We start from the raw sequence: 24410 nt of genomic DNA, 5'->3' as shown, positions 1-24410 counted from the left end.
AATAAACCAATAGTCATGTCTAGATGTTACAAAGGTTAAAAAAAGACTAAACGCTCTGTATTTGAAAATGTGTAGTACTCAAAAGTAAACAAATTGGTAACACATACTGAAGTAAATAATTGAAATATGGCTGCATCACAACAAGAAGAATAGGAAGCTAGTTGAAGGTGGAAGGGTAACACTGTTTATCAAGTTTGGCATTGGTGCAATTGTTATAAATAGCTTTGGTTCAGCAGATCAGGATGTAGAGTCAATTTGGGTGGAGATGGGGAATGGTAAAGGAACAAAGTCACTGCAGGCATCCTAACAGTAAACACAATGTAAAACAAAGCATAAAAGAATAAATATTGGGTACATGTGAAAATGAAGATAATGCAATGAATGTCATCTACATGGATTTTAGCAGGGCATTTGACATGGTCCCAAATGCCAGCCTAGTCAGAAGAAGAAAAACACCCATGATAACGTGACAAGTTAGATCCAAAACTGGCTCAGTTACAGAATTGTACACAGTATTCTAAAAGGTGTCCCACCAATGTCCTGTACAGCTGTAACGTGGCATCCCAATTCTTATATTCAATGTTCTGATCAATGAAGGCAAGCATGCCAAACATATTCTTCACTGCTGTCTGCCTGCGCCTCCACGTTCACTGGAGGCGCACTGACGATGTTACCTAGCAGGGTGACAAAATGTTTGCAACCAAACCGACTGGTGGCTTGGCGAGTACGTCTACAACCTCATTCACAACCCAAGCTACAAATTTTCATGAAAACTTTAAATAAAGGGTAATGTTTCTGCATTAGAAAATGGTTGCCAGTGGTGTTCCAGAGGGCTTAGTATTGGGGCCCTTGCTGTTTGTGGTATATATCGACGATTCAGACTTAACTGTGGTAAGTGTGATTGGGAAATTTATCGATGACACAAAAGTTGGCTGGGTAATGAACACTGAAGAAGATGGTTGCCAACTACAGGATGATATTAATGGTTTGTATGAGGGGGCAGGCAAGTGGTGGCAAATTCAATCTGGAGAAGTGGGAAGTCATGCATTTTGAGAGGGGAAACAAAATCCACCCTAATGACAAATCAATAATAAATGGGAGCATTGAGGTAGGCACAGGTGGTGAGAGACCTTCAACTGCATGTCCAAAGGTCCCCGAAGGTGGCAGGACACAGGTAGATAAGGTGGCAAAAAGGCCATATGGAATGCTTCCCTTCACTGAATGAAGTATTCAGTACAAAAGCAGGAATGTAATGATGGAACTGTACAAGACACTTATTAAGCCACAGCTGGAGTTTTATATACACGTCAGATCGGAACATTACAGGAAGAACATAACTGCGCTAGAAAGTGTACAGAGATTTGCGATAAGTCTACAGAATAATGAGGGGCTTAGATAGAGTGGATAGAGAAGACTCGTATCCTCCAGTGGAGATGACTGGGGACCCAGATTTAAGTTGACTGGTAGATGGATCAGAGGGGTCAGGAGAAAATGTTTCATCCAGAGTGTGGTGGGTGCCTGGAAATTGCTGCTGGTTTGGTGGTTGATTTGCAACGAACCTAGATTTGCACCTGAAGCACAACCTGCAAGGGTTTGGACTAGGTGTTGGAAAGTGGGATGAAGTTTATCCAGCCACCAAGACACAAATGGCTTCTTTGTGTTGCAACTTTTTTTTTTTTAAAATGAATTTATGCTTCTGAAAAGGAGATCTATGCAGGGACGAAGTGAGCTTGGCTGAAGTAGTGAGACTTTGTATCTGCCTTTACCAAAGAGAAGGTACTTTTGTTTCATTTATTTGTTCATGGGACATGTGCATGACCGGCCACGCCAGCATTTATTATCCATCCTTATTTGCCTTTCAGAAAGTGTTGGTGAGTTGCCTTTTTGAATCAGTGTAGTCCATTCAGTGTAGGTACAACCACATTGTTGACAGGAAAGAGCTTCCAGTATTTTGACCTAGCAAAAGAATAGCAATTGCTTGAAATCAAGTTCAGGTGTTGATTGGAGTGAAACCTGCAACTGTGGTGCTTTCATACATGTGCTGCCCATATCCTTCTAAAATGCAGAGGTCACAAGTTTGGAAATTGCTGTCATATTCATAGTGAATGAGCAGGTAATTGAGCCACTGGATGAAGTAAACATTGATAAAGACATATTAGAAAGCCTGGCTTTTAAAGTTAAGATGCATCCAATGAGTAAGTGAGGAGTAGTAGTGGTGATCCTTATTGAATGCTGGGGTGTACTTGAGGGTTTTAAATGTTATACTTTGACTCAGATAACTGAACAAAAGTAAACCAGTTGCTATAGGCTAGTAAAACCTTGACAGTAGAAGAGCTTTGAAAGGTCAATAATTGTATATAATTAACTTAGTGTGCAATGATTAAGGAAACCCAGCACAAACTCAATGGTAAATCATGCTTAATGAACATGGAGTTTTTTTTTTAAAAAGTAAAGACCTGAAGTAGTGTATAAGAACTTCCAATAGGCATTTGTTAAAGCGTCACTGACTGGAGAAATGCATTCAGTGGGTTGTACAGGATTCAAGACTAGCATCATTATTTTTTTTGACGCATATTATTAATATAGATTTGGGTTTTCAAGGCACAATTTCAAAATTTGCAAATCACACAAAACCTGAGAAGTGTTCCGTGAAGAGAATAGGGATAAACTTCAAGACAACAAAGACAGATTGCTGGAATGGTAAATGAAATTTAATACAGAGGTGTGAAGTAGTACATTTTGGTAGGAGGGGGAACCTGGGGAAAGTATATGCACAAATTGTTGAAGGTAGTGGGGTAGGTTCAGAAATTAGTATAATTGGGGTATTGGGCTTTATACATAGAGGCAGAGAATACAAAATAAGGGAACACACTACCGTGATCCCATGCCAATGTTTCTGTCTCAAGCTGACTGCAGTGCTCCAGGGAAGCTCAATGCAACCTGGAGGAACACCACCATGTTCTGTCTGAGTAGCTTCCAGTTTTCAAAATGTAACATCAAGGTTAACAATTTCAGAATGTCAGCACCCACATCCATGTTCATTACCCTCCTCCACACCCCAGATCCTGTTTGTATGGGTTGCTCCCAGTACAGCCGACCCATTTTCAACTGTTCACACTTCTCACTAGCATCCTACTCAGCATTTATCTCCCTCTTGGCTTATCATCAACACAATTTTTGTTTGCCTCACCTCTTTGCACCACCTCTATGTATTCTATTCATCCTTCCTAATCTAACCCCAGCTCCCCAACCAACCCACACCCCCCACCACCTCCAACCTGTTCATCAGCAAAATACCACTCGTTTCCAGCTGCTTTCAATTCTGACGAAGAATCACTGGGGTTGAAACGTTAACTCTATCCCTCTCGCTACAGCTGCTGTGGGACCTGCTGAGTTTCACTAGTACATTGTTTCTGTTACAAAGATTAGGGTATTACGCTGAAGTATTAAAAATTCTGGTTGACTTAAATAATTTATTGCATCTAATTTTGAACACTGCACTTTAGAAAAGAAGTGATGCCTTCAGAGATAGCGTGGAACAGATTTACATGCAATTCCAGGGACGAATGTCTTCAGTTAGAGAAGCCGTTCCCCCTAGCACAAGAGCTGAGAACCAGGTGATCTTAAGGTTACTGAGAAACGAACCAACAGCAACAAGGAAATTTTTTTAAATTTAGTGAGTGACTACGAACTGGGATGCAATATCTGAGAACACATTGGAAACAAAAATAAAGAAGTGTTTTTAAAATGCAATTGGGTAAGCAATAAAACAGAAAAAAAAAAACTTATAACCTACAGAAAAAGGGCAAGTACTGGGACTAGCTGAATTCGTCTTGTGGAGCTGATATAGATATGATGTAGATATGTGTAAATCCATTCTGGGTGTTCACCTTGTAAGTGTAAGAGTAAAACTTAGGGAAATCGCCCCAATTTCTGCTCCTTTCTTAAGGTGAGACACCAGGTTTCTGCAACAAAAGCAAAAATTGCTGGGAAAACTCAACAGGTCTGGCAGCATCTGTGGAGAGATAGTAGAGTTAATGTTTTGGATCCTGTGACCCTTCTTCAGAACTATTTCTGCATCCTTACTGTCTCATTGGAAGTAGAAAAGGGGAAACTCAGAATAGAAATCCAAGTTGTCTGCCAGTACCTCACTGTAATGTGCAGTACTCAAACATACCACTGTTTTACAGTTTTACAAGCAATAATATAACAGTAAAGCCACAGCACAGCTGTGGAAGTAGAAGAGTTAAACTTAGACTTCCACAACGACAACATAAGCTCACAGATGACTAGTCTTGTATTGAAAGCATCAGTGTATGATTACTTTTGCAAGAACAAGGTGTATTCTACTCGTCATCAAGATATAATTACTTTTGGTCAGCCTAAGCACTTTACATTAAATGTTTAAAAGTTAGTTGATATAAACTATATATTTACATTAATTTATAAACTACACATTTTGAAAGTTATATTTAACTTCATGGTCCCCCATTAGCTGTTATATTTTCATACAAGAAAAAAAGACTCCGAATCTCTTCCCTTTTTTGCAATGTCAATCAATCCCTCCTCTGTGAAGGGAAACATTTCACTGCTTCTTCACTGGTTACTTTAAAGAATAATTATAATGTATGATGTAACTACAATGCAAGATACAAACATACCAAGGACAATGATGATCCATTTTTAATACACACCTGTTTAAAAGAAAAAGACAAAGGTTAACACAAAACTAATCAAGTTTTTTCCCAATGAGCCTCCAACTAAACTAAATCAGGAAACTAAACTTGATTTATCCTGAAACCAAAATTTGTGAATAGATAGTGCAGTATGTGAATCTGTTCCTTTGAGATGGAACCAAAAATGGGATTTCTAGCTTTTAGTTTAATTTTTAGTGATTCCTAGTGGTCATATTATTATTTTAGCCTATTCTCAGTTGCACTCAGTCCAAATACTTGGTGGGCTTTCAGCATTTTCTTTTTTGCGATTGGTGCAAAATCAAATTAAACCTCAAGTGTTGCTTCTGAATTCGGAGAATGTTTCCACCTATATGATTCAAATTATGTGTAGTATGTTGCAACAGTTGAAGTAAATTACAAGTCTATTTTAGTGGCATTTACAAGATGTGGTAATCCTAGAGAGTGCCAAATATACCACCCAAACAGCCTCTCATCCTCTTTTTCTACATTTCAAACATTTTTGATTACTACAATGCAAAACAAATTGGGAACAAGAACATGTATTTATATAATGTCCTTCATAAACTCAGGACCTACCATTGCACTTCTATAGTCAACCTTTCTGCACAGCAAGTCCTACAATCAGTAATGAAATAAACGACGAGCTCATCTGTTTTAGATCTCGGTCAATAACTTGATGAGCACGACACCTTGTTTAAATGCATACCAGCAACTGTAAATGTTAACTTTAATGACTGAATGGCTCATTTACCCAGACAGTTGAGATATGACTGGATGTCTTTTGATCAGATTTTCAAAGGATTTTGAATGCATCTGTGGCTGATTTTCTCCCAGTTAGTCTAAAGGCATAAGGGTACAAAAATATTCTGTGATCTATAACCCCATGATGTGTTGAAGTGATTAAAAGTGATGTCTTGAAGATCGCTTTTACGCGGACAGTTAGTGCAACAGAATGCCTTCCGTATTGCAGCAACAATCTAATTACAGTAAATATAGTGTTTATAACTATTTCATGTTCTTTTGTATTGTTTAGTAAATTTGGTGTTTATTCAGAGCCAAAATACATATTCTTCTGTATTCCATAAATCAAGGCTATCATTTGGTGACTTTCAACCCAGTCATATACCAATATGGTTCCTTTGATCTATCACTATGTCTAACCATATTTATCTCTTTACAGAGCTGGTAAAGACATAACCTGGTTCATAAAACTTGATTTGTGGTATGACGACTGAGGATAATGCATATACAACTTGAAACTCCAGAACTGAAGAAACAATTTTACAAGATATTTCTTTACTTATTGTTTAGAGATAAACATTGTTAAAAAGTGGGGTAAGAAGGGTTTGAAAACAATTTGTTAAATCCAAAAATACAGAAACCTATTGCAGTGAAACATGCCTTTTAAATTTTAAAATATGTTCCCAAAAGAATTTGTCAAATAGAATCTGCTGCATATTTTACAAAATTTTAACGATTGAATGTATTACAACCGATCAATAGCATTTATGACTAGAATGTAAAAGTTCAATGTTTATGTACTGCTCAACCAACCCTTTTTAAAAGGACTCCTACTTTTAACATAACCATTTGGTATTTTGCTCAGTCATTAATACATCCCACGGAAAAAGTAATCTTACTCGATGCCTCTTCCTTGCAAAGTTAACCTTACTCATACAACACTAATTATTAAATCCAGTCTCTTTCCTTTGCATTAAACAGACGGCTTAAATGGAGTGGAATAAAAAATATAAATGTTTTAGTCTGAAATTATAACGTTGAACATTATTCTGTTAATTAATTATTTGTGTAACGTAAGTTCCCATTCTGATGGTACTTGTATTGTTGGAACTCCACTAAATGCATTCTATTTGCATAAAAAGAACTTACAGATACAATCTGTATGTGCAGTCTTTCCACTGCTCCTCAAATTATGGGAGACAGCACCAAGTTTAATTTTAAACCATTAATTCTATGCGATGTTGTAGCTGAGACTTGCCGAGTGTGTCTCCTGTTCACCTTGCACTGTGCAGATTTTAATAACTAACTAAATTTGTGATGCTGTAGCACCTCCTGCAAGTTAAGCCTACTGAGCAGTAGTCAAAAATTAGTCTCTCATCCATAATATTGTAAGTATAAAATTTAGAATTCTTTCCTCAGTGCCTACTTTATGAGATTCCTTTCATATTCAAGACCAGTCAAAGCGTACCCTTCATTAAGATTACATTTTGTCCTTAATTAACAATGAGCATGAACTGAACAGAGAGCAAGTCCCAGTCACAGCATCGTCAGTGCAGCAAAAGTGCAGGTGTACGAAAACAAAGTGAGGCTGATTCAGTCCAGTGAACACTTATTGAACAATTTCTCAGCCCATTTGTTAAAAGGAGGTGCTAATGTGGTTGTATCTCTACCGTGTTAGCGCTCCTGTTATGCACTGTTTTTATCTCAGTTTGTGAACTTATCCAGTAGTGCATTAGAGGCATATAGCCAACTGCAGTACTTTACGCATTTTATAATTTACACCCTAAAATAGTGCATCAAGGTTAGCTTTAAAAAGAGAGTAGAAAGGAGACTGATCATTTCCACATAGTGCTGTTCTCAAAATAAAAAATGCCTGAACTTACAAATGTAGAAAAATGAGCTTACATGTCACAGGCAGAGCAGTGATGACATCGGTCAGGTTTAATTACTTGACAGCGATCACAATACCTGATGGCTGCAAAGAAGTAAAAGGCTGTTTGAATAGGTTTAAAAAAAATGAACAGATAAAGTGTGCTATGAATGAGCAATATACAAATTTTGGGTTTGGGAGAATCAACTGTGTCTTCCCTACCTCCAAACTCAAGTACCCAGGACATGAGATGCATCGGAGCACTACCACCTGCTAGTTCCTTCTAAGCCACATAATATCCTGACTTGGAAATATAACATCATTCCTTCACTGTTACTGTATCAAAATCCTGAAACTAATGTCAAATCTTTAATCAGTTATAAGGTTTTAATTGATTAATATGTATATGGAAATCCCCGAATTCCTTTCAACTCACGGTCCTGAGAGAAATAAAGGCTTTATCAGTGTAAAGAAGTAGTGACATTTTAGGTCAGTCAATGCATGTTAGGTGAGAGGCCTTGTTTAGAATCTGAGATAACAAGGTGTAGAACTTGGAGTCAGATGTGCTTTATTTCTAAAGTCGGAATTTATAAAATGTCACATTGACTGTATAAATTGTGCGCTTTTCGAACAAAATAAAATGTATCTGCAAATACAAATTCATCCCATTGATTCACGTGTGTGTGTGTGCATGCAACGAGGGGAGAGAGAGAGCGAATTTGAGAGACTGTGTGCGTGCGCACGCGCACACGTTTGCATCAGCGTGTGAGAGTGACGGAGACAGTGTGTAATGAGGTGGGGTCACCTGTAGTGCGACGTGAACCCAAGATGCCAGTTGAGGCTGTCCTTATGGATACTGAAATTGGCTATGAGCCTCTGCTCAGTAACTCTGCATTGTCGTGTATCCCAAAGTCCGCCTTGGAGGACGTTTACTCAAAGATCCGAGGCTGAATGTCCTTCACCGCTGAAGTGTTCCCCGACTAGGAGGGAACATTCCTGTCTGGCCCACCACCAAAATGGAGCCTACTGGTCTCACGACAGACACAGAGGAATTTATCAGACGAAGGAGACTCCGGGAATGCTTCCAAGATGTTAGCAGTGAAAACAATGAAACAACCAATGAACCAGATCAGTTGATAGAGAGATTCATAGAGGAGTGGGCAAACGAGTTGAATTGGACCCCTTCGGAGAGCTGTTGCCCAGGGCTTGACGGGTATGCTCAAGCCAGAGAATGCAACATCGAGGGCCGAAGGGCCTGTACTGCGCTGTAATGTTCTACATTCTATGTTCTATGTTCTAAAACAGCCATCCCCTACGGACAAGCCCCAGGCATACGTAGAATCTGTTTGAATGAGGAGGAACAAGACAGACACGTGAAAGTGTTGAAGGACACCCTCATAGAAACAGGATGCGATGCTCAATTCATCGATTGCCACTTATGACATGCCACAGCGAAAAACCATACTGACCTCCTCAGAAGACAGACACGGGATACGACGGAAAGGTTACCCTTCATCGTCTAGTGCTTCCCGGGAGCGAGGAAACTAAGCCATGTTCTTTGCAGACTTCAACACATTATCGACGACAATAAGCACCTCGCCAAGATCTTCCCCATGCCTCCACTTCTTGCCTTCAAACAACAGCCAAATCATAAACACATTGTTCGCAGCAAACTACCCAGCCTTCAAGACAACATTAATCACAACACTATACAACCCTGTCATGGTAACCTCTGTAAGACATGTCGGATCTTCGATAAGGACACTACCAATACATGGGAACACAACGCACCACGTGGACAGCAGTTACTCAGGAGACTCAGCCAACCTTCTCTACCTCACACGCAGCAGGCCAGGATTCCCCGATGCATGGTACATTGGCAAAACCATGCAGAAGCTACGACATTGGATAATTGGACACAGCGCAACAGGCACCAGACAGGAATGTTCCCTCTCCGTCGGGGAACACTTCAGTGGTGAAGGACATTCGGCCTCGGATCTTCGGGTAAACGTCCTCCAAGGCAGACTTCGGGATACACAACAACACAGAGTCGCCAAGCACAGGCTGATAGCCAAGCTTGGTACCCAGAAGGACAGCCACAACTGCGATCTTGGGTTCATGTCGCATTACACGTGACCTCCCCAAAGTACACATGCACTGTGTCCCACACGCACCTGCACACACAGTCTCCCACACTCATTCGAGTACATGTGACCATAAAGCTAATTCTAATTCTAAATCCTACAAGCGCCACTGTAGTAGACATTTCTGTCAGCCAAGTGGTGGATAAAAATGAGGTCAAGTAGGTTTTCCTTGTTTTGGTTCTCTCAGTAAACTGACACAGATCTAGTCTGGCAACCATGATTGTACTATTCTGTCCCTCTTAGAGACAGACAACAACAATTATTTGCCCTTGTTTCTCCACAGAGCTTCAAAGAGATGTTCAACATGGAGAGATACTGATTTATCTTCTCAAAATTACCAGCAGGGAAGGTTTTCTTAAACATTAGGATAACGCCTGCTTTAAAAGCTATTGCACAAACACAATAAATCAACATGGAAGCAAAGAGATATATTAAACTAACACAGAGACCAGGGAGTCCGGAACCAGGGGTTACAGTCTAAGGATGTGGGATAGCCAGTTAGGACCAAGATGAGGAGAAATTTCTTCACCCAGAGTGGTGAGCCTGTGGCATTCACTGCCACAGAAAGCAGTTGAGGCCAAAACATTGAATATTTTCAAGAAGGAATCAGATATAGTCCTTAGGGTTAAAAGGATCAGAGAGTCTGGACAGAAAGCAGGAACAGGATACGGAGTTGAATAATCAGTCATGATCACATGGAGTGGCGGAGCAAGTTTGAAGGGCCTTCTCCTCCTATTTTCTATGTTTCAACGTGACTTTAGGATGAAATTTTCCGAGAAAGCATTACCTCGTCTACATCTTGCTACTTGCTTTATTATTCCCTCAAATCTAGAACTGTACTTTACCTCCATTTGCTGTTCTGGTATAAACAGGCAAATCCTTGGCAGCTCTTCTGAGAATTTCTTGCTGTGCTTCTGGTCTTTCTTCTCGATCATATTGTTCCTTATCAGCTTTAATCAATCTAAACTGCAAAAAAAGTGGAGTGATATTACATTCAATTCTAAAATTCATCACAACATTCTCGTTCAGGATCCACTACAAGTCCCATTTTAAATTATGCTGAAGTTCAATCACATCTCCATCTATAAAATTGTTATATCTTTGAACGACCATGCGCACAGACTAATCTTTGGAGACCTCACCAGTTCCCTGCCCAGTTCTAGAACACATGACATGCTAATCTGATAGTGTGAAGTTGAAGGTGCTTGTCGTCACTATTTCCTATAAAGGTACAATATTTAATTTTCCAAGCAAAATACATTGTTTCAGAGGTCCCAAATCTTGTTATCTTCAGCCAGTAAAATACTGGATCTTTTGTTTTTACTACTTCATTGGAAGTTTGCCTTTGAACCACTACACCTTGTCCTCTGGCATGTCTTTCTGAAGTCCTCTTTTGACTTAACACTTCTTCTTGCTTTCAAATGTCTCCTAAGGTTCTCTATTCAACCTTAACTCTTCCTCTTTCTTTCCTTCCTTCTCCCTTGTTTGGCATCAATTGTTTCTTCTCCTGTCCCAAAAGCATTCAAAGATGTGTCTTTATATGAGAGGGACACTGGGAATGTTCTAACATAAACTGCATTTACGTTAAATTCATTTTCATTTATCAATGAATAATAATTGAGGAACTTTCAAAGCAAATTTCAGGCAATGAATCAACAGTCAGGCGTTGCAATTCCTAGTGTACTCACATCCCCAAATGTTTTCAGCAAAAAACAAATGATAGGTGTTGCAAAGTACTGCTAGTGGGAGAGGGAAATTGTGTCCATTACAGATAATTAAGGTGGAAAAGAAGCAAATGTCTTGTTTTAGTCGAGGTCTACCTGTACTTTGAGTTTTTGTTATTTTTTTTCCCCCCCTGTCAGGACAGGGCAATACTACACTTGTCAAACCTTGGCTGTCTTTAATAATGTTAATTAGCCCAGTGTTAATTTCAATACTCTTTGAAATGCTGGAGTCCTTGTAATAAATATACACAGCAGGAGACACACAGCCAGGACAAGATGGGGATAGCAGATTACCCTTCCTGAAACAGCAGACCAGAAGGACTTTTATAATTTTCACAGTAGTTTTCACAGCAGCTTTCAAAATTATTTTTCTGCTGCTAGTCCACTAAATGCAACATTACTGAATTCAATTTCAAAGTTTGCCAAGGTCAGATTTGGACTTATGACTTTTGGATTGCAAAACTGCTTACAAATCAGGCCGGCAAACATGGCAAATTGCAAACCCATTCAGTTTTTATAATTTGTACATATTTTACACAAATTTCAGTGGCATCACCAACTCTTGTATTACTAAAATGAAATTTAGTCTGCATTCATTTCAAGAGGAGACAACTAGGTTCCAAGATTCATTGGAAGGTAGGGAGGGAGTGAGGGCAAAAATGTGGGGCAAGACCAGGGATATGGATGTTCGCATTTAATGAAAGGACGTGATGTATTTTGCTATGCCAAGTTCCTGAAATTTGAAAAGTTTGGTTGGAAAACCTATTCTAGGATACATGAAACACTTGGTTCCCAACAATCTCTACTAAAGGGGATGGGTTTCAGTTGCAGGTTTGTCAATCTTGATCATAAGACTATAAGGTACAGGAGCAAAATTATGCCATTCAACCTATCAGTTCTGCTCCACTGTTCAATCATTAGCTGATGTTTCTCAACCCCATTCCCTTGCTTTCTCCCCATAAACCTTGAGCATCTTCCTAATCAACGACCTATCGCTGCTTTAAATAAACTCAACCCTTGAGAGTTAGGACAGAGATGAGGAGACATTTCTTCATTCAAAGAGTGGTGAGCCTGTGGAATTCATTACCACAGGAAGTAGTTGATGCCAAAGTTGACGCCAAAATGTATTCAAGAGGCGACTAGATATAGAACTTGGGGTGAATGGGATCAACGGTTATGGAGAGAAAGCAGGATTAGGCTATTGAGTTGGACAATCAGCCATGATTGTGAAGAATAGTGGAGTAGCCTCGAAGGGCTTAATGGTCTCCTCCTTTCTTTTATGTTTCTATGTCTTCACAGCCTTCTCCAGCAATTAATTCACCACCTGTGACTGATGAAATCTTAAGGCAGCGATGGCCTGGTGGTATTATCACTGGACTATTAATCCAGAGACCCAGGTCATGCCCTGGGGGATCTGGATTCCAATCCTGCCACACAGATGGTGGAATTTGAATTCAATAAAAAAGTCTGGAACTAAGATGGGAAAAACCTATTTGGTTCATTACTGCCATCCTTACCTGGTCTGGCCTACATGTGACCTCAAGCCCACAGCAATATAGTTGACTCAAACTGCTCTCTGTGTAGTTAGGGATGGGCAATAAATGCTGGCCTATTTAGCGATGCCCTCATTCCATAAATGAATTTTTAAAAACGTTTTAAAGGAGTATCCCTTCATTCTGAGGCTGTGCCCTTAGTTTCTAGTCTTTCCTTCCACAGGAAACATTTTCTGTACAGCCATTCTATCCAGATCTCTCTGTATTCTGTAAGTTTTAATTAGATCCCCCTAACTCATCCTTTTAAACTCCATGCAGTTCAGACCCAGGGTCCTCAACTGCTGTTATGGCAAGTCATTCATCCCTGGGATCATTCTTGTAAACCAGTACATCTTTCGTTAGATACAGGACCCAAAACTGTTCAATATTCCAAATGGGGTCTGACCAGAGCCTTATACGGCCTCGGCACTACATCCCTGCTCTTGTATTCCAGCACTCTCAAAATGAATACTAATATTGCATGTCTTCTTAAATGCCAAGTGAACCTGCACATTAAACATGCATCATGAACTAAAACTCCTAAATTCCTTTGTGCTTCAGATTTGTGAAGCCTTCTCCCATTCAGAAAATAGTCTACACTACCATTCTTCCTTCCAAAGTGCATTACCTCACACTTTCCCACACTGTATTCTATCTGGCACTTCTTTGTCCACTCTCCTAGCCTGTCCAGGTCCTTCTGCACTCCCCATGATTCCTCAACACTAAACGGTCCCTTGATCTATCTTTGTGTCATCTACAAACTTACCAACAACACCCTCAGCTCCTTTGCCCAGATTATTAACGTATAACATGAATAGTTGTGGTCCCACAATGACCCCTGCGGAACTCCACTAGTTACCGGCTAGCCACTCTGAGATAGACCCCTTTATCCCCATTCTACCTTCTGCTAGTCAGCAATTCCTCTATTAATGCCCTTAACACCATGGCTTCTTATCTCATTTAGCAGCGTTTTCTGCAGCAAGTGACAAAGGCCTTCTCAAAATCCAAATACATCACATCCACTGACTCTCCTTTGTCTAACTTGCTCATTATCTCCTCAAAAAATTCTAACAGGTGCATCAGGCATGACCTCCTTTTGACGAAGTTGCACTGACTCAGTCCTAACTTACTGTATACTTCCAAATACTCCACAACCTAGTCTTTAGTAAATGGGTTTTAAACTCTTACCAATGATCGAGGTCAGGCTAACTGAATTACAAATTCCCATCTTCTGCCTCCCTTCTTTCTCAAACAAGGCTGTGGCACTAGCCATTTTTCAGTTCTCCAGAACTGCCCCTGGCCCCAGTGACGCCTAAAAGATCACCACCCATGACTCCACAATCTCCTCGGCTATCTCCTTCAGAACGCTGAGGTGTAGTCCTTCCAGTCAGGATGATTTATCTACCTTCATCGCGGAACAGACTTCAGTTTGGAAACCCCATGTTCAGGTCAGGATAGGAGTCATGGAACTCCCATTGTGGCAGGGACCAGAGAGAGGTGATGCTGGGCAAAAGGAAGGCCAAAGATGTGCTTGAGAAACCAAGAACACTTCTGCCATTAAAAGCACTTATCTTCGGGAGGCAGCAATTCTGCCTCCATTTTGCTGTCAGTTTCTCAAGGTCTAGAAAACAAGACTGATTTAAAAACTTAGCCTTATGTGCACTGACAGTCTGAAACAAGTTAACAAAGCATCCTGCCTTTTAGGACATAAATATGCATTCTTTTCAATCTAATGGATGGCTCGATTTGAGGAAGTGTTCCATTTTAATTTTCCGTAAAGTCAATATTAGCAGCACATTTTCTTCCACCCCCAAAACCCCCCCACCCCATTGGATCCATCAATTCACAATCATTTTCAGAGCGGTCCCTTTCTAAAAAATTGATGTACAGAATTGGCTTAACACTAGGTTCCCAAGAAAGTTTTCCTGTTGTAATCACATTATTCTTAAATGCTCAGAGTTCCAGCAAAGAACACTCAATACACTGAACAGAAGTCAACTGCAGCTCACTGAATAAATGTGAGACACAGCCACAATTTGTTCTTGCTGAAGAACTCAAACATAAAAACACTTCAATATAGAGGTGTCACTCAGCAGGGTAGTGTAATCAAGAAACACAAAATTAATAACCATATCTATTAAATCAGCTACATGTTAAAAATCCTTCCCATCAATTCATAAAAAGGGAAAGGGAATAAAGCAATTTAAAAATTCAGTTTCATAACCCAGTCAATATTTCCTGAAAAGAATGACTTGCATTTCTCTAGTACCTTTCATGATCACAGACAACCCGTAGCATTTTATATTTACAGTTTCATCGAATGGGAAGACACCGGCAGTGGTGATGTCAGTTGACTAGTAATCTAGACGCCCAGACTAATACTTTGAGGTATGGATTCAAATGCTGCCACAGCAGCTGAAGGAATATAGTTTTCATCCTATATTATTGTAAGCACACATCTGGTTCACAGAAATAAATGCAAAATACTGTTCATACAGGAGTGTTCCAAAGATAGGGTTCAAAATGTTAATACTGTTTCTCTCTCCACATACACTGCTGGACTTGCTCAACTACTTCAGAGTTTTGTTTTTATTTCTGGTTCACTGACATTCTTTACGGAAGGAAATCTGCCATCTCTGTCTGGTCTGATCCGGATCCACGCAACGTGATGGACTCTTATCTGCCCTCTGAACTGCTCTCAAATCATCCAGCTCAAGGACAACTAGGGATGAGCAACAAATTCTGGCCTGGGTGGTGATTCCTGCATCCCATGAAAAATTATAAAAAAAAACTATGTGGAATTTCACTTCTAAATTTTATCTGAATCTCGTCCAGTTTCAAATGAATCAAAACACACTAGCAGACCGCAACAGTTGCTCAAGAGAGCACATACTTGGAATTTACATATTCTGGATGCCATGAACATGTCAAAGTCCTTCTGAAGTTTTACATACACTGCCTCTCAGTTTTCACTTCTCCCAAGTTTGTATCATCATAAACTTTGAAACTTATCCCTGCACTCAAGATCTGGATCATTTACACATATCAGGAAAAGCAAAGCCAATTATGGCCCCAGGGAAATTGCACTACAAACATTCTTCCAGCCTGACAAATACCCATGAATTATCACTCCCCATTTATCTATCAGCCAACTTTGTTTCTGTGTTGCTACTGTCCTTTTTATTCCATTTCACAACTTTTTTTTAAAAAACAGTATGGCATTGTATGGATTGTTTGGAAGTCCACATACACACCATCAACAGCTCATCAACTGTTGTCTCTTCAAAATCCTCCAGCAAGTTAGTTATACATTAATTTGCCTCAATTTGTTGACTCTTCTGAATCAACCCACATTTTCTTCTTCATTCATGGAATGTAGATGTATTCATTCACTGGCTAGGACAACATTTATTACCCATCCCTAATTGCCACAGGTCTGGAACCACATGGAGGCCCAACTAGACAAGAATAGCAGTTTCCTTCCTTAAAAGACATTAGTGAATGAGATGACAAGGTGTAGAGCTGGATGAGCACAGCAGGCCAGGCAGCATCAGAGGAGCAGGAAAGCTGACATTTCGGGTCTAGACCCTTCTTCAGAAATGGGGGAGGGGAAGGGGGCTCTGAAATAAATAGAGAGAGGGGGAGGCGATGATAGAAGGTGGATAGAGGAGCAAATAGGTGGAGAGAAGACGGTGAGGTCAAGGAGGCGGGGATGAAGCCAGTAGAGGTGAGTGTAGGTAGGGATTTGGGATGGGGATTGGTCAGTGAGGAAGGAGGGACGGGTAGGTGGGAGGGAAGACAGACAGGTCAAGGAGGCAGGGACGAGGCTAGTCGGTAGGAAGTGGCTGTTGGTCAGTGAGATGGGAGAAGCGGATAGATGGGAGAAAAGATGGACAGGTCAAGGAGGCGGGGATGAGATGGGTTTTTCCTGACACTCCACATCAATTTCATGGACATTGTTTGACTCTTAATTCCAGATTTTTAATTGAATACAAATTCCACCATCTACCATGGTGGGATGCAAACCCATATCCCCAGATCATTACTGGGATTACTGGATTAATAGTCCAATGATAATATTATTAGGTCCCTCAATTCATGTGACTATTAATTTAAAGTGACTGACCTGTAATTGTGCCAATCTTTACAAATGATTTTGGTCAACGACAATGTTTGTACTACTCCAGCACTACACCCTCAAATCCAGGGGAAATTGAAAGACAATTTCCAAGGCCTCTCCAACTTTTACTTTCTTCCTTCTCATCCAGTCCCACTGTCTTAACAACTTTAAATACCAACAGCTTTTCCGATACCTCCTCCTTATCAATTCTAAACTATTCTAGTGACTGAGTTTTCTCCTTGGTTATCATGGCCTGGACATCATCTGCATCATAGGTAAAGACAAATGTAAACTATTCAGTTAACACATCAGCCCTACCTCTTGCTTCCATGCTAAATCTTCTTTTTGGTCCCTAATTATCTCTACTCCTTTTACCATCGTTTTACTATTGATGTGCCTATAGAAGACTAAGATTTCTTTTTAATGTTAGCTGACAGTCTTTTATCATGATTCCCTCCTCCCCTACTCTGCTCCTTGTATTTGCTTTTATCATCCTCCCCCTTCTGAACTTTCGGCGGCATGGCACAGTGGTTAGCACTGCTGCCTCATAGTGCCAGGGACCCGGGTTCGATTCCAGCCTCGGGCGACCGTCTGTGTGGAGTGTGCACATGCTCCCCGTGTCTGCGTGGGTTTCCTCCGGGTGCTCCGGTTTCCTCCCACAGTCCAAAGATGTGCAGGTTAGGTTGATTGGCCATGCTAAATTGCCTGTAGTGTTCAGGGAGGTGTAGATTAGGTGGGTTATAGGGGGATGGGTCTGGATGGGATGATCTGAGGTTCAGTGTGGACTTGTTGGGCTGAAGGGCTGTTTCCACAGTCTAGGGATTCTATTCTGCATTCAGCTTGGTTCCCAATTGTATTCACTACCTGACATCTGCCTTAAGCATACTTTTCTTCTTTAGCTTAATTTCTAGCTCATTTTCAATTCAGGAAGTTCGGAGTTTGTCCTGTTTTTCCTTTTAGAGGGGATATGCCTTGATTGCACCTGACATGAAGCCCATAGCTAAGATGAATAGCCAAGGTCTTTTCTCCAGGGTGGGGGAGTCTAAATCTAGAAGGCATAAGGTGAGAGGGGAGAAATTTAAAAGGGACCTGACAGGCAAATATTTCCACACAGAGGGTGGTATGTATACGGAACGAGCTGCCAGAGATTGTGGTAGAGGCAAGTACCATTATAATATCTGAAAGACATTTGGATAGGTACATGGATAGGAAAGGTTTAGAGGGACATGGTCCAAATGCAGGCAAATGGGACTGGTTCAGTTCAGGAAACCTGGCTGGCATGGACAAGTTGGGCCTGTTCCGTGCTATATGACTCCATGTCCCATCTCCTCTTTGAAGGTGGCCCATTGTCCAGCTGTTTTTCACACCAAACTTAGATTCCAGTCTATCTAGCCCAGCTCTGTTTTGCCCCATTGATGCCTACTCTCTGCTAGTGGATTATTTGACTAATGTAATTGTCCACTGTCATCCTGATTCTTTTCATATAAGGTATCTCTTTTCCACACTGTTATTTGATCTACTTGGTCAGTTCATTTCCAAGAACCAAGTCTAGCAGTGCCTCTTTTCTTGTTGGAATGGACACGTACTGTTGTAGGAAAGCCTCCTGAACACAATCAAGGAATGTCTGTTTCTTGTTGCCTTTTACACTAAACAAACCCAATCAATATCAGCATAATGGAAGCCTCCATTATAATTACGATATTTACACTTCTCTTATTTCCTTGCAGATTTATTCCTCTATATCCCTCCAATAGGCTGGTGATCTGCAGACTACTTCATGCAATACAATTAACATAGAAACATAGAAGACAGGAGACGGCCATTTGGCCCTTCAAGCTTGCTTTGCCATTCTTCACGATCGTGGCTGATCGTCCAACTCAATAGCCTAATCCTGCTTCCTCCCCATAACCTTTGATCCCATTCGCCCCCAAGTACTATATCTAATTGCCTCTTGAATACATTCAATGTTTTGGTATCAACTGCTTCCTGCGGTAATGAATTCCACAGGCTCACTACTCTTTGAATGAAGAAATGTCTCATCTCCTTCCTTAACGGTCTACCCCAAAAACTCATACTGTGACCCCTCATTCTGGACACACCCACCATCAGGAACATCCTCCCTGCATCTACCCTGTCCAATCCTGTTAGAATTTTATAAGTCTCTATGAGATTCCCCCTCATTCATCTGACCTTTAGCGTAAACAATCCCAACCTAGTCAATCTCTCATACGTCAGACCTGCCATCCTCGGAATCAGCCTGGCAAACCTTTGCTGTACTCTTTAGAGAGCAAGGGCATCATTCTTCAGAAAAGGATACCAAAATTGCACACAATGTTCCAGGTGTGGTTTCACCAAGGCCCTGTACAACTGCAACAACATATCCCTGCTCCTGTACTCAAAACCTCTGGCAATGAAGGCCAACATACCATTTGCCTTCTTTACCGCCTGCTGCACCTGTATGTTTACCTTCAGTGACCAGTGCACATGAATGCCCCGGTCCCATTGCACACTCCCCTCACCCAATTACAGCCACTCAAGTAATAATTGGCCTTCTTATTTTTGCTTCCAAAGTGAATAACCTCACATAATTTCTACTGCATCTGCCATTGATTTGCCCACTCACCTGACCTGTTGACATCACGCTGAAGGATCGCTGCATCTTCGTCACAGTTCACCCTCCCACCCAACTTGGTATCATCTACAAACTTGGAGGTTACATTTTGTTCCTTCATCCAAATCATCAACATACATTGTGAATAGCTGGGGTCCGAGCACCAATCATTGTGGCACCCAACTTGTTACTGCCTGCCAATTTGAAAAGGACCCATTAATTGCTACTCTGTTTCCTCTCCACCAAATAGTTTCCTATCCATCTCAATACACTTTCCCCAATCCCATTTGCTTTAATCATGGACATTAATCTCTTAGGAGAGACTTGGTCAAATGCTTTCTGAAAGTCCAAATATATTACACCAACTGGCTCCACCCTGTCAACTCTACTAGTTACATCTTCATAGAATTCCAACAGATTTGTCAAGCATGATTTCTCCTTCATAAATCCATGCTGACTCTGTCCGATCCTGCCACTGTTTTCTAAATGCTCTGCTATAAAATCCTTGGCATTGGATTCGAGAATTATCCCCATCACCGACGTTAGGCTCACTGGTCTGTAAATCCTTGTTTTATCTTTACTTATCTTTTTGAATATTGGAGTGAGATTAGCCACCCTCCAATCTAGAGAGACTGTTCCAGAGTCTATAGAATCCTGGAAGATGACCACCAATGCATCCACTATTTCTAGAGGTATTTCCTTAAGTACTCTGGGATGTTGATTATCAGGCCCTGGGGATTTATTGGCCTTCAATCCCAGCAATTTTCCTAGCAGCATTTCCCTACTAATATTGATCTCCCTCTGTTCTTCCCTCTCACTAAATCTTGTATCCTCCAACATTTCTGGTATCTGATTTGTATCCTCTTCTGTGAAGACAGAACCAAAATATGTATTCAGTTTCTCAGGCATTTCTTTGTCCCCTATTATACATTCCCTGGTTTCTGTCTGTAGGGGACTACATTTGTCTTTACCAATCTCTTTCTCCTTACGTACCCGTAGAAACTCTTAGCGTCAGTCTTTGTTTTCTGCAAGCTTACTTTTGTACTTTATTTTCACCTTCTTAATCAATCTCTTGGTCCTTCTTTGCTGAATTATAAACTGTTCCCAATCCTCAGATTTTTTATTTTTCTTGGCCAATCTGTATGCTTTTTCCTTGGATCGGATACACTCTCTCATTTCCTTTGTAAGCCAGTCAGTCCCAGTCCTGCCCAGGTGTAACTCTTCCAATTTGTACAAGTTCCACCTCCCCCAGAACCGGTCCCAATGCCCCAGGAATCTGAAACCCTCCTCCTAACACCACCTTTGCAAACACGTAAAATTCTGGTATATCCTGTCATTTCTCTTCTGACTAGCACGTGGCACTGGTAGTAATCCTCAGATCACTATCTTTGAGGTCTGATTTCTTAACTTTCTTCCTGGCTCCCTGTATTCTAACTTTAGGACCTCATCCTTTTGTTTTTACCTATGTCGTTTGTTCTGATCTGTACCACGACTGCTGACTGTTCACCCTCCCATTCAGAATGTCCTGTACCTGCTCTGAGACATCCTTGACCTTAGCACCAGGGAGGCAACATATGATCCTGGAGTCTCGTTTGCAGCCACAGAAATGCCTGTCTATTCCACTAACAACAGAGTCCCCTATGACTATTGTCCTGGCATACTTTTTACTCCTCCCCTCTGCAGCAGTTTGGCTTCTGCTGTTTTCCCCCAAGAGGTCATTCCCCCTCAACAGTATCCAAAATGGCATATCTGTTTCGCAGGGGAATGGCCACAGGAGATTACTGCACTACCTGCCTAACTCTCTTGCTCTGTGTGGTCATCACCCATTCCCTTCCCGCCTGCAGTGAGACCACCTCTTTATATGTGCTATCCATGGCGCTCTCTGCCTCATGGATGCGCCACAGTGTCCCCAGCTGCTGCTCCAGCTCTGAAACTTGAGCTTCCAGGAGCTGTAGCTGGAGACACTTCCTGCACACATGCTGACCCGGCCGGCTGGAACTGTCCCCAGTCTGCCATATGGAGTAAGAGGAGCGAACCAGGACTTTGAGCTCTCCTGCTATGGTTTACTTCTTTAAACTGAGCCTTGGACAGTACTTTATATTAAGTTAAATCAAATCCATATTAGGTTAAATCAATTGCACCCTTCTTGTTCATTAGCTCTAGCCAAATCAATTCAGTCCTTGCACGCATCGAACCATCCTCTGTAATACCGCAAAGTCCTCCTTAGTCAATATGCTATTCCCTTCTGCTGTTTTCCCTTTCCTATCTTTTGTGGTCTTATTAACCCTAACCCAGATATGCCAAAGTAATCTGCGCCTAGAACTCCCTAATCCTATTAGCTATACTCTGTGCATTCATATACACACAATAATGCTGAGTTTAGACTTCATTACTCTCTCACTTACTCTGACTCCACCTATTAACTTACTATTCTCTATTTCTTTCAGCATTTTATGCATCCTGGTATTACTTTTTAGCAATCTCTCCTAGATGAGTTAGTTTAAACTCTTCCCAACAGCACTGAGAAAACACACAAACAACTTAGTCATTTTTCTGAAGAAGGGTCCAGACCTGAAATGTCAGCTTTCCTGCTCCTCTGATGCTGCCTGGCCTGCTGTGTTCATCCAGCTCTACACCTTGTTATCTCAGTCCTGATGCGACTTGTTTGGCTGGTACAGTTGCCATTTCCCCGAGAACAAGTCTCAGTGTTCCAGGAATCTAAAGTACTCCCTCCTGTACCATCTTTCCAGCCAGACATTTACCCATCTTGTTTTTCGTATTTCTGTACTCACTTGCATGTAACATTGGGAATAATCAAGAGATTACTGCTGCAGAAATAGTGCGAACTAATTTTCCCTAAATTCTAATTGCAAGACCACAACCCTTTCCCACATGTAACATTAGTACCAATGCACTACTTCAAGCAATATATTAGCCATGAGGTGGAGATGCCAGTGTCGGTCTGGGGTGGGCAACATCAGAAGGCACATGACACCAGGTTATAGTTCAACAGGTTTATTAGAAATCACAAGTTTTCAGAGTGTAGCCCATTCACCTGATGAGGCGGCTACACTCCAAAAGCTTGTGATTTCAAATAAATCTGTTGGACTGTGACTTGGTTTCATGTGACTTCTGACTTCAAGCAATATATTGTAATTGCATCCACCTTGATCCTTAGCTCTAGCCAAATCGATTCAGTCCTTGAACCCATCAAAACATCCTCCGTAATGTTGCAACTCTCTCTTTAGTTGAAATGTCACTTCCTCCTGCTCTTTTCCCTATCATATCTTTTCTCAGCCACGACCTCTGGTTGTTCACCCTCTCCCAGAAGAATGTCCTGCAGCCATTCCATGACATCCCTGATCCTAGCTCCAGAGAGGAAACAAGCCATCCTGGAGTCACACTGATAGCTGAAGAACCATATGTCTGTGGCCCTGAAGAATCTGTTATCAGTAGTGCTCTTTCACTCTTCTTTCTCCTTTCCTGTACAGTTAGGCAATCCAGCGTCCAACGGCTTGGCTTTTGCTGCACTTCTCTAAGGATCCAGCAACATCACTGATATCGAGAGGAGAAAACTTTTCAAACTTCTGCAATCCATCTTGTGAATGAAATTCCAGGCCAATGAAGATTTTAGAAAACAAAAGATGGGAGGTCAACTAAAGAGCACTGGAATATCATTTCATCACAGATGCTTTGTGAACATCAACAGGCATATTACCATATAATATGAAAAAATATCAGCAAATAGTATTTTAACTCTATCTCTTCATCCCCTTTTCATGCATCCTTACCACTATCACTGCTTTGTCTATAATTTTCTTTGTAGATTACCTTGGTCACAGTGGTTCAGATTTCAGTCAATGGCGAAGCAAAGGTACTTGCCACTGACCTCAAAGAAAGCTGCCCACAAAGTCCTCTGTGGCATGGATTTCCTGCTTCAGATGTCTAGCAGTGATATCAAGTAGGCCAAGCAGCTAATCATATTGAATAATTCTAACAGACAGTAAACCAGGAAATAACTGATCTTCCAAACAATTTAATAATTTTACATTGAATGCTGGAATAAAATTATGTGCGTGTCCTAAGCTTTAAGACAGATGAAATATCAAACTTTCAAAAACATATAAAATTTGTTTTAATCATGAGTGAAACTTAACAATCCAAAATTTATGTACTTTCAGCATGGAAAGATTGCTTAACAATGATTTTGACTCCATTAGAAACTTAGTCAAGTTTAATTTAAAAAGGCTAACATTTTCAAGGATTTTCAGTGTGACTAACAGCATAGAACTGGAAGTTCACATCAGTAAAGGTAATCTCAGAAGTCTGACATGGAAACTTCAACAGCACACCGTGGAGGAGCAGGAAATTACTGACAGCAACTTCTCGAATCTTTCTCGAAACTGTGTTAACTGCATATATGTAAGGCCAGAAGCTGCTGTCCATTTCACAGTTCAAATTATGGGAAAATCTGTAATCATTATCACCACAACATAAAATCAAGACCATTATCATGGTTGCTTTCCCATCTTCAGGGCTCCCTAATGTGTACATTACACCACGCAAACGCACATTTATTCAGCCTGCGACCTACGATAAAGCTAAAGCATCAAATCAAGTGCTCACTCTCTTTGCAGCAAATTGTTTTGTGGGAAAAAAGATCTTTATTTATCATTGGACAAAATGGATTAATGGATATCATGGCAAGTCTGAACAAGGGGTTGTCAGTATAATCTAACTTAAGATATAAATATGTTTCACTTTCCTTTCTTGCCACCCTTACTTCTAACCCTTTTCTTTACTCAGCAAATGCCAAAATTTAACTTGTACTTTAAAATAGTGCCCTTTTCTCCCTCTTTACGCTGGTTTTCTATTACACTGTCCTCCACTTTGATTCTGTCAGCTCATCGTAATAATCTCTGATTACCTCCTCACAGGCTTTGACAAACACATGCCATGGTACCCAGCTTC

At 40.8% G+C, this 24410-nt stretch overlaps 1 protein-coding gene across 1 annotated transcript in view; it reads right to left on the bottom strand.

Moving 5' to 3' along the window:
• The window catches only part of LOC109915426 (zinc finger DHHC-type palmitoyltransferase 20), a 64373-nt gene extending 44886 nt beyond the window's left edge, over positions 1–19487 (bottom strand). The window contains exons 1-4 of the mRNA XM_048597936.1: positions 19452–19487; positions 10298–10487; positions 7344–7413; positions 4662–4694 (exon numbers count right to left, since the gene is read on the bottom strand). Coding sequence (XP_048453893.1) covers positions 4662–4694; positions 7344–7413; positions 10298–10487; positions 19452–19487 — 329 coding nt within the window. The remainder of the gene's footprint in view (positions 1–4661; positions 4695–7343; positions 7414–10297; positions 10488–19451) is intronic.
• Between the last annotated feature and the right edge of the window lie 4923 nt (positions 19488–24410).

This window comes from Rhincodon typus, chromosome 6 (assembly GCF_021869965.1).
Source record: "Rhincodon typus isolate 14 chromosome 6, sRhiTyp1.1, whole genome shotgun sequence".
Lineage (NCBI taxonomy): Eukaryota > Metazoa > Chordata > Chondrichthyes > Orectolobiformes > Rhincodontidae > Rhincodon > Rhincodon typus.
This window is presented reverse-complemented; position numbering and strand designations above follow the sequence as displayed.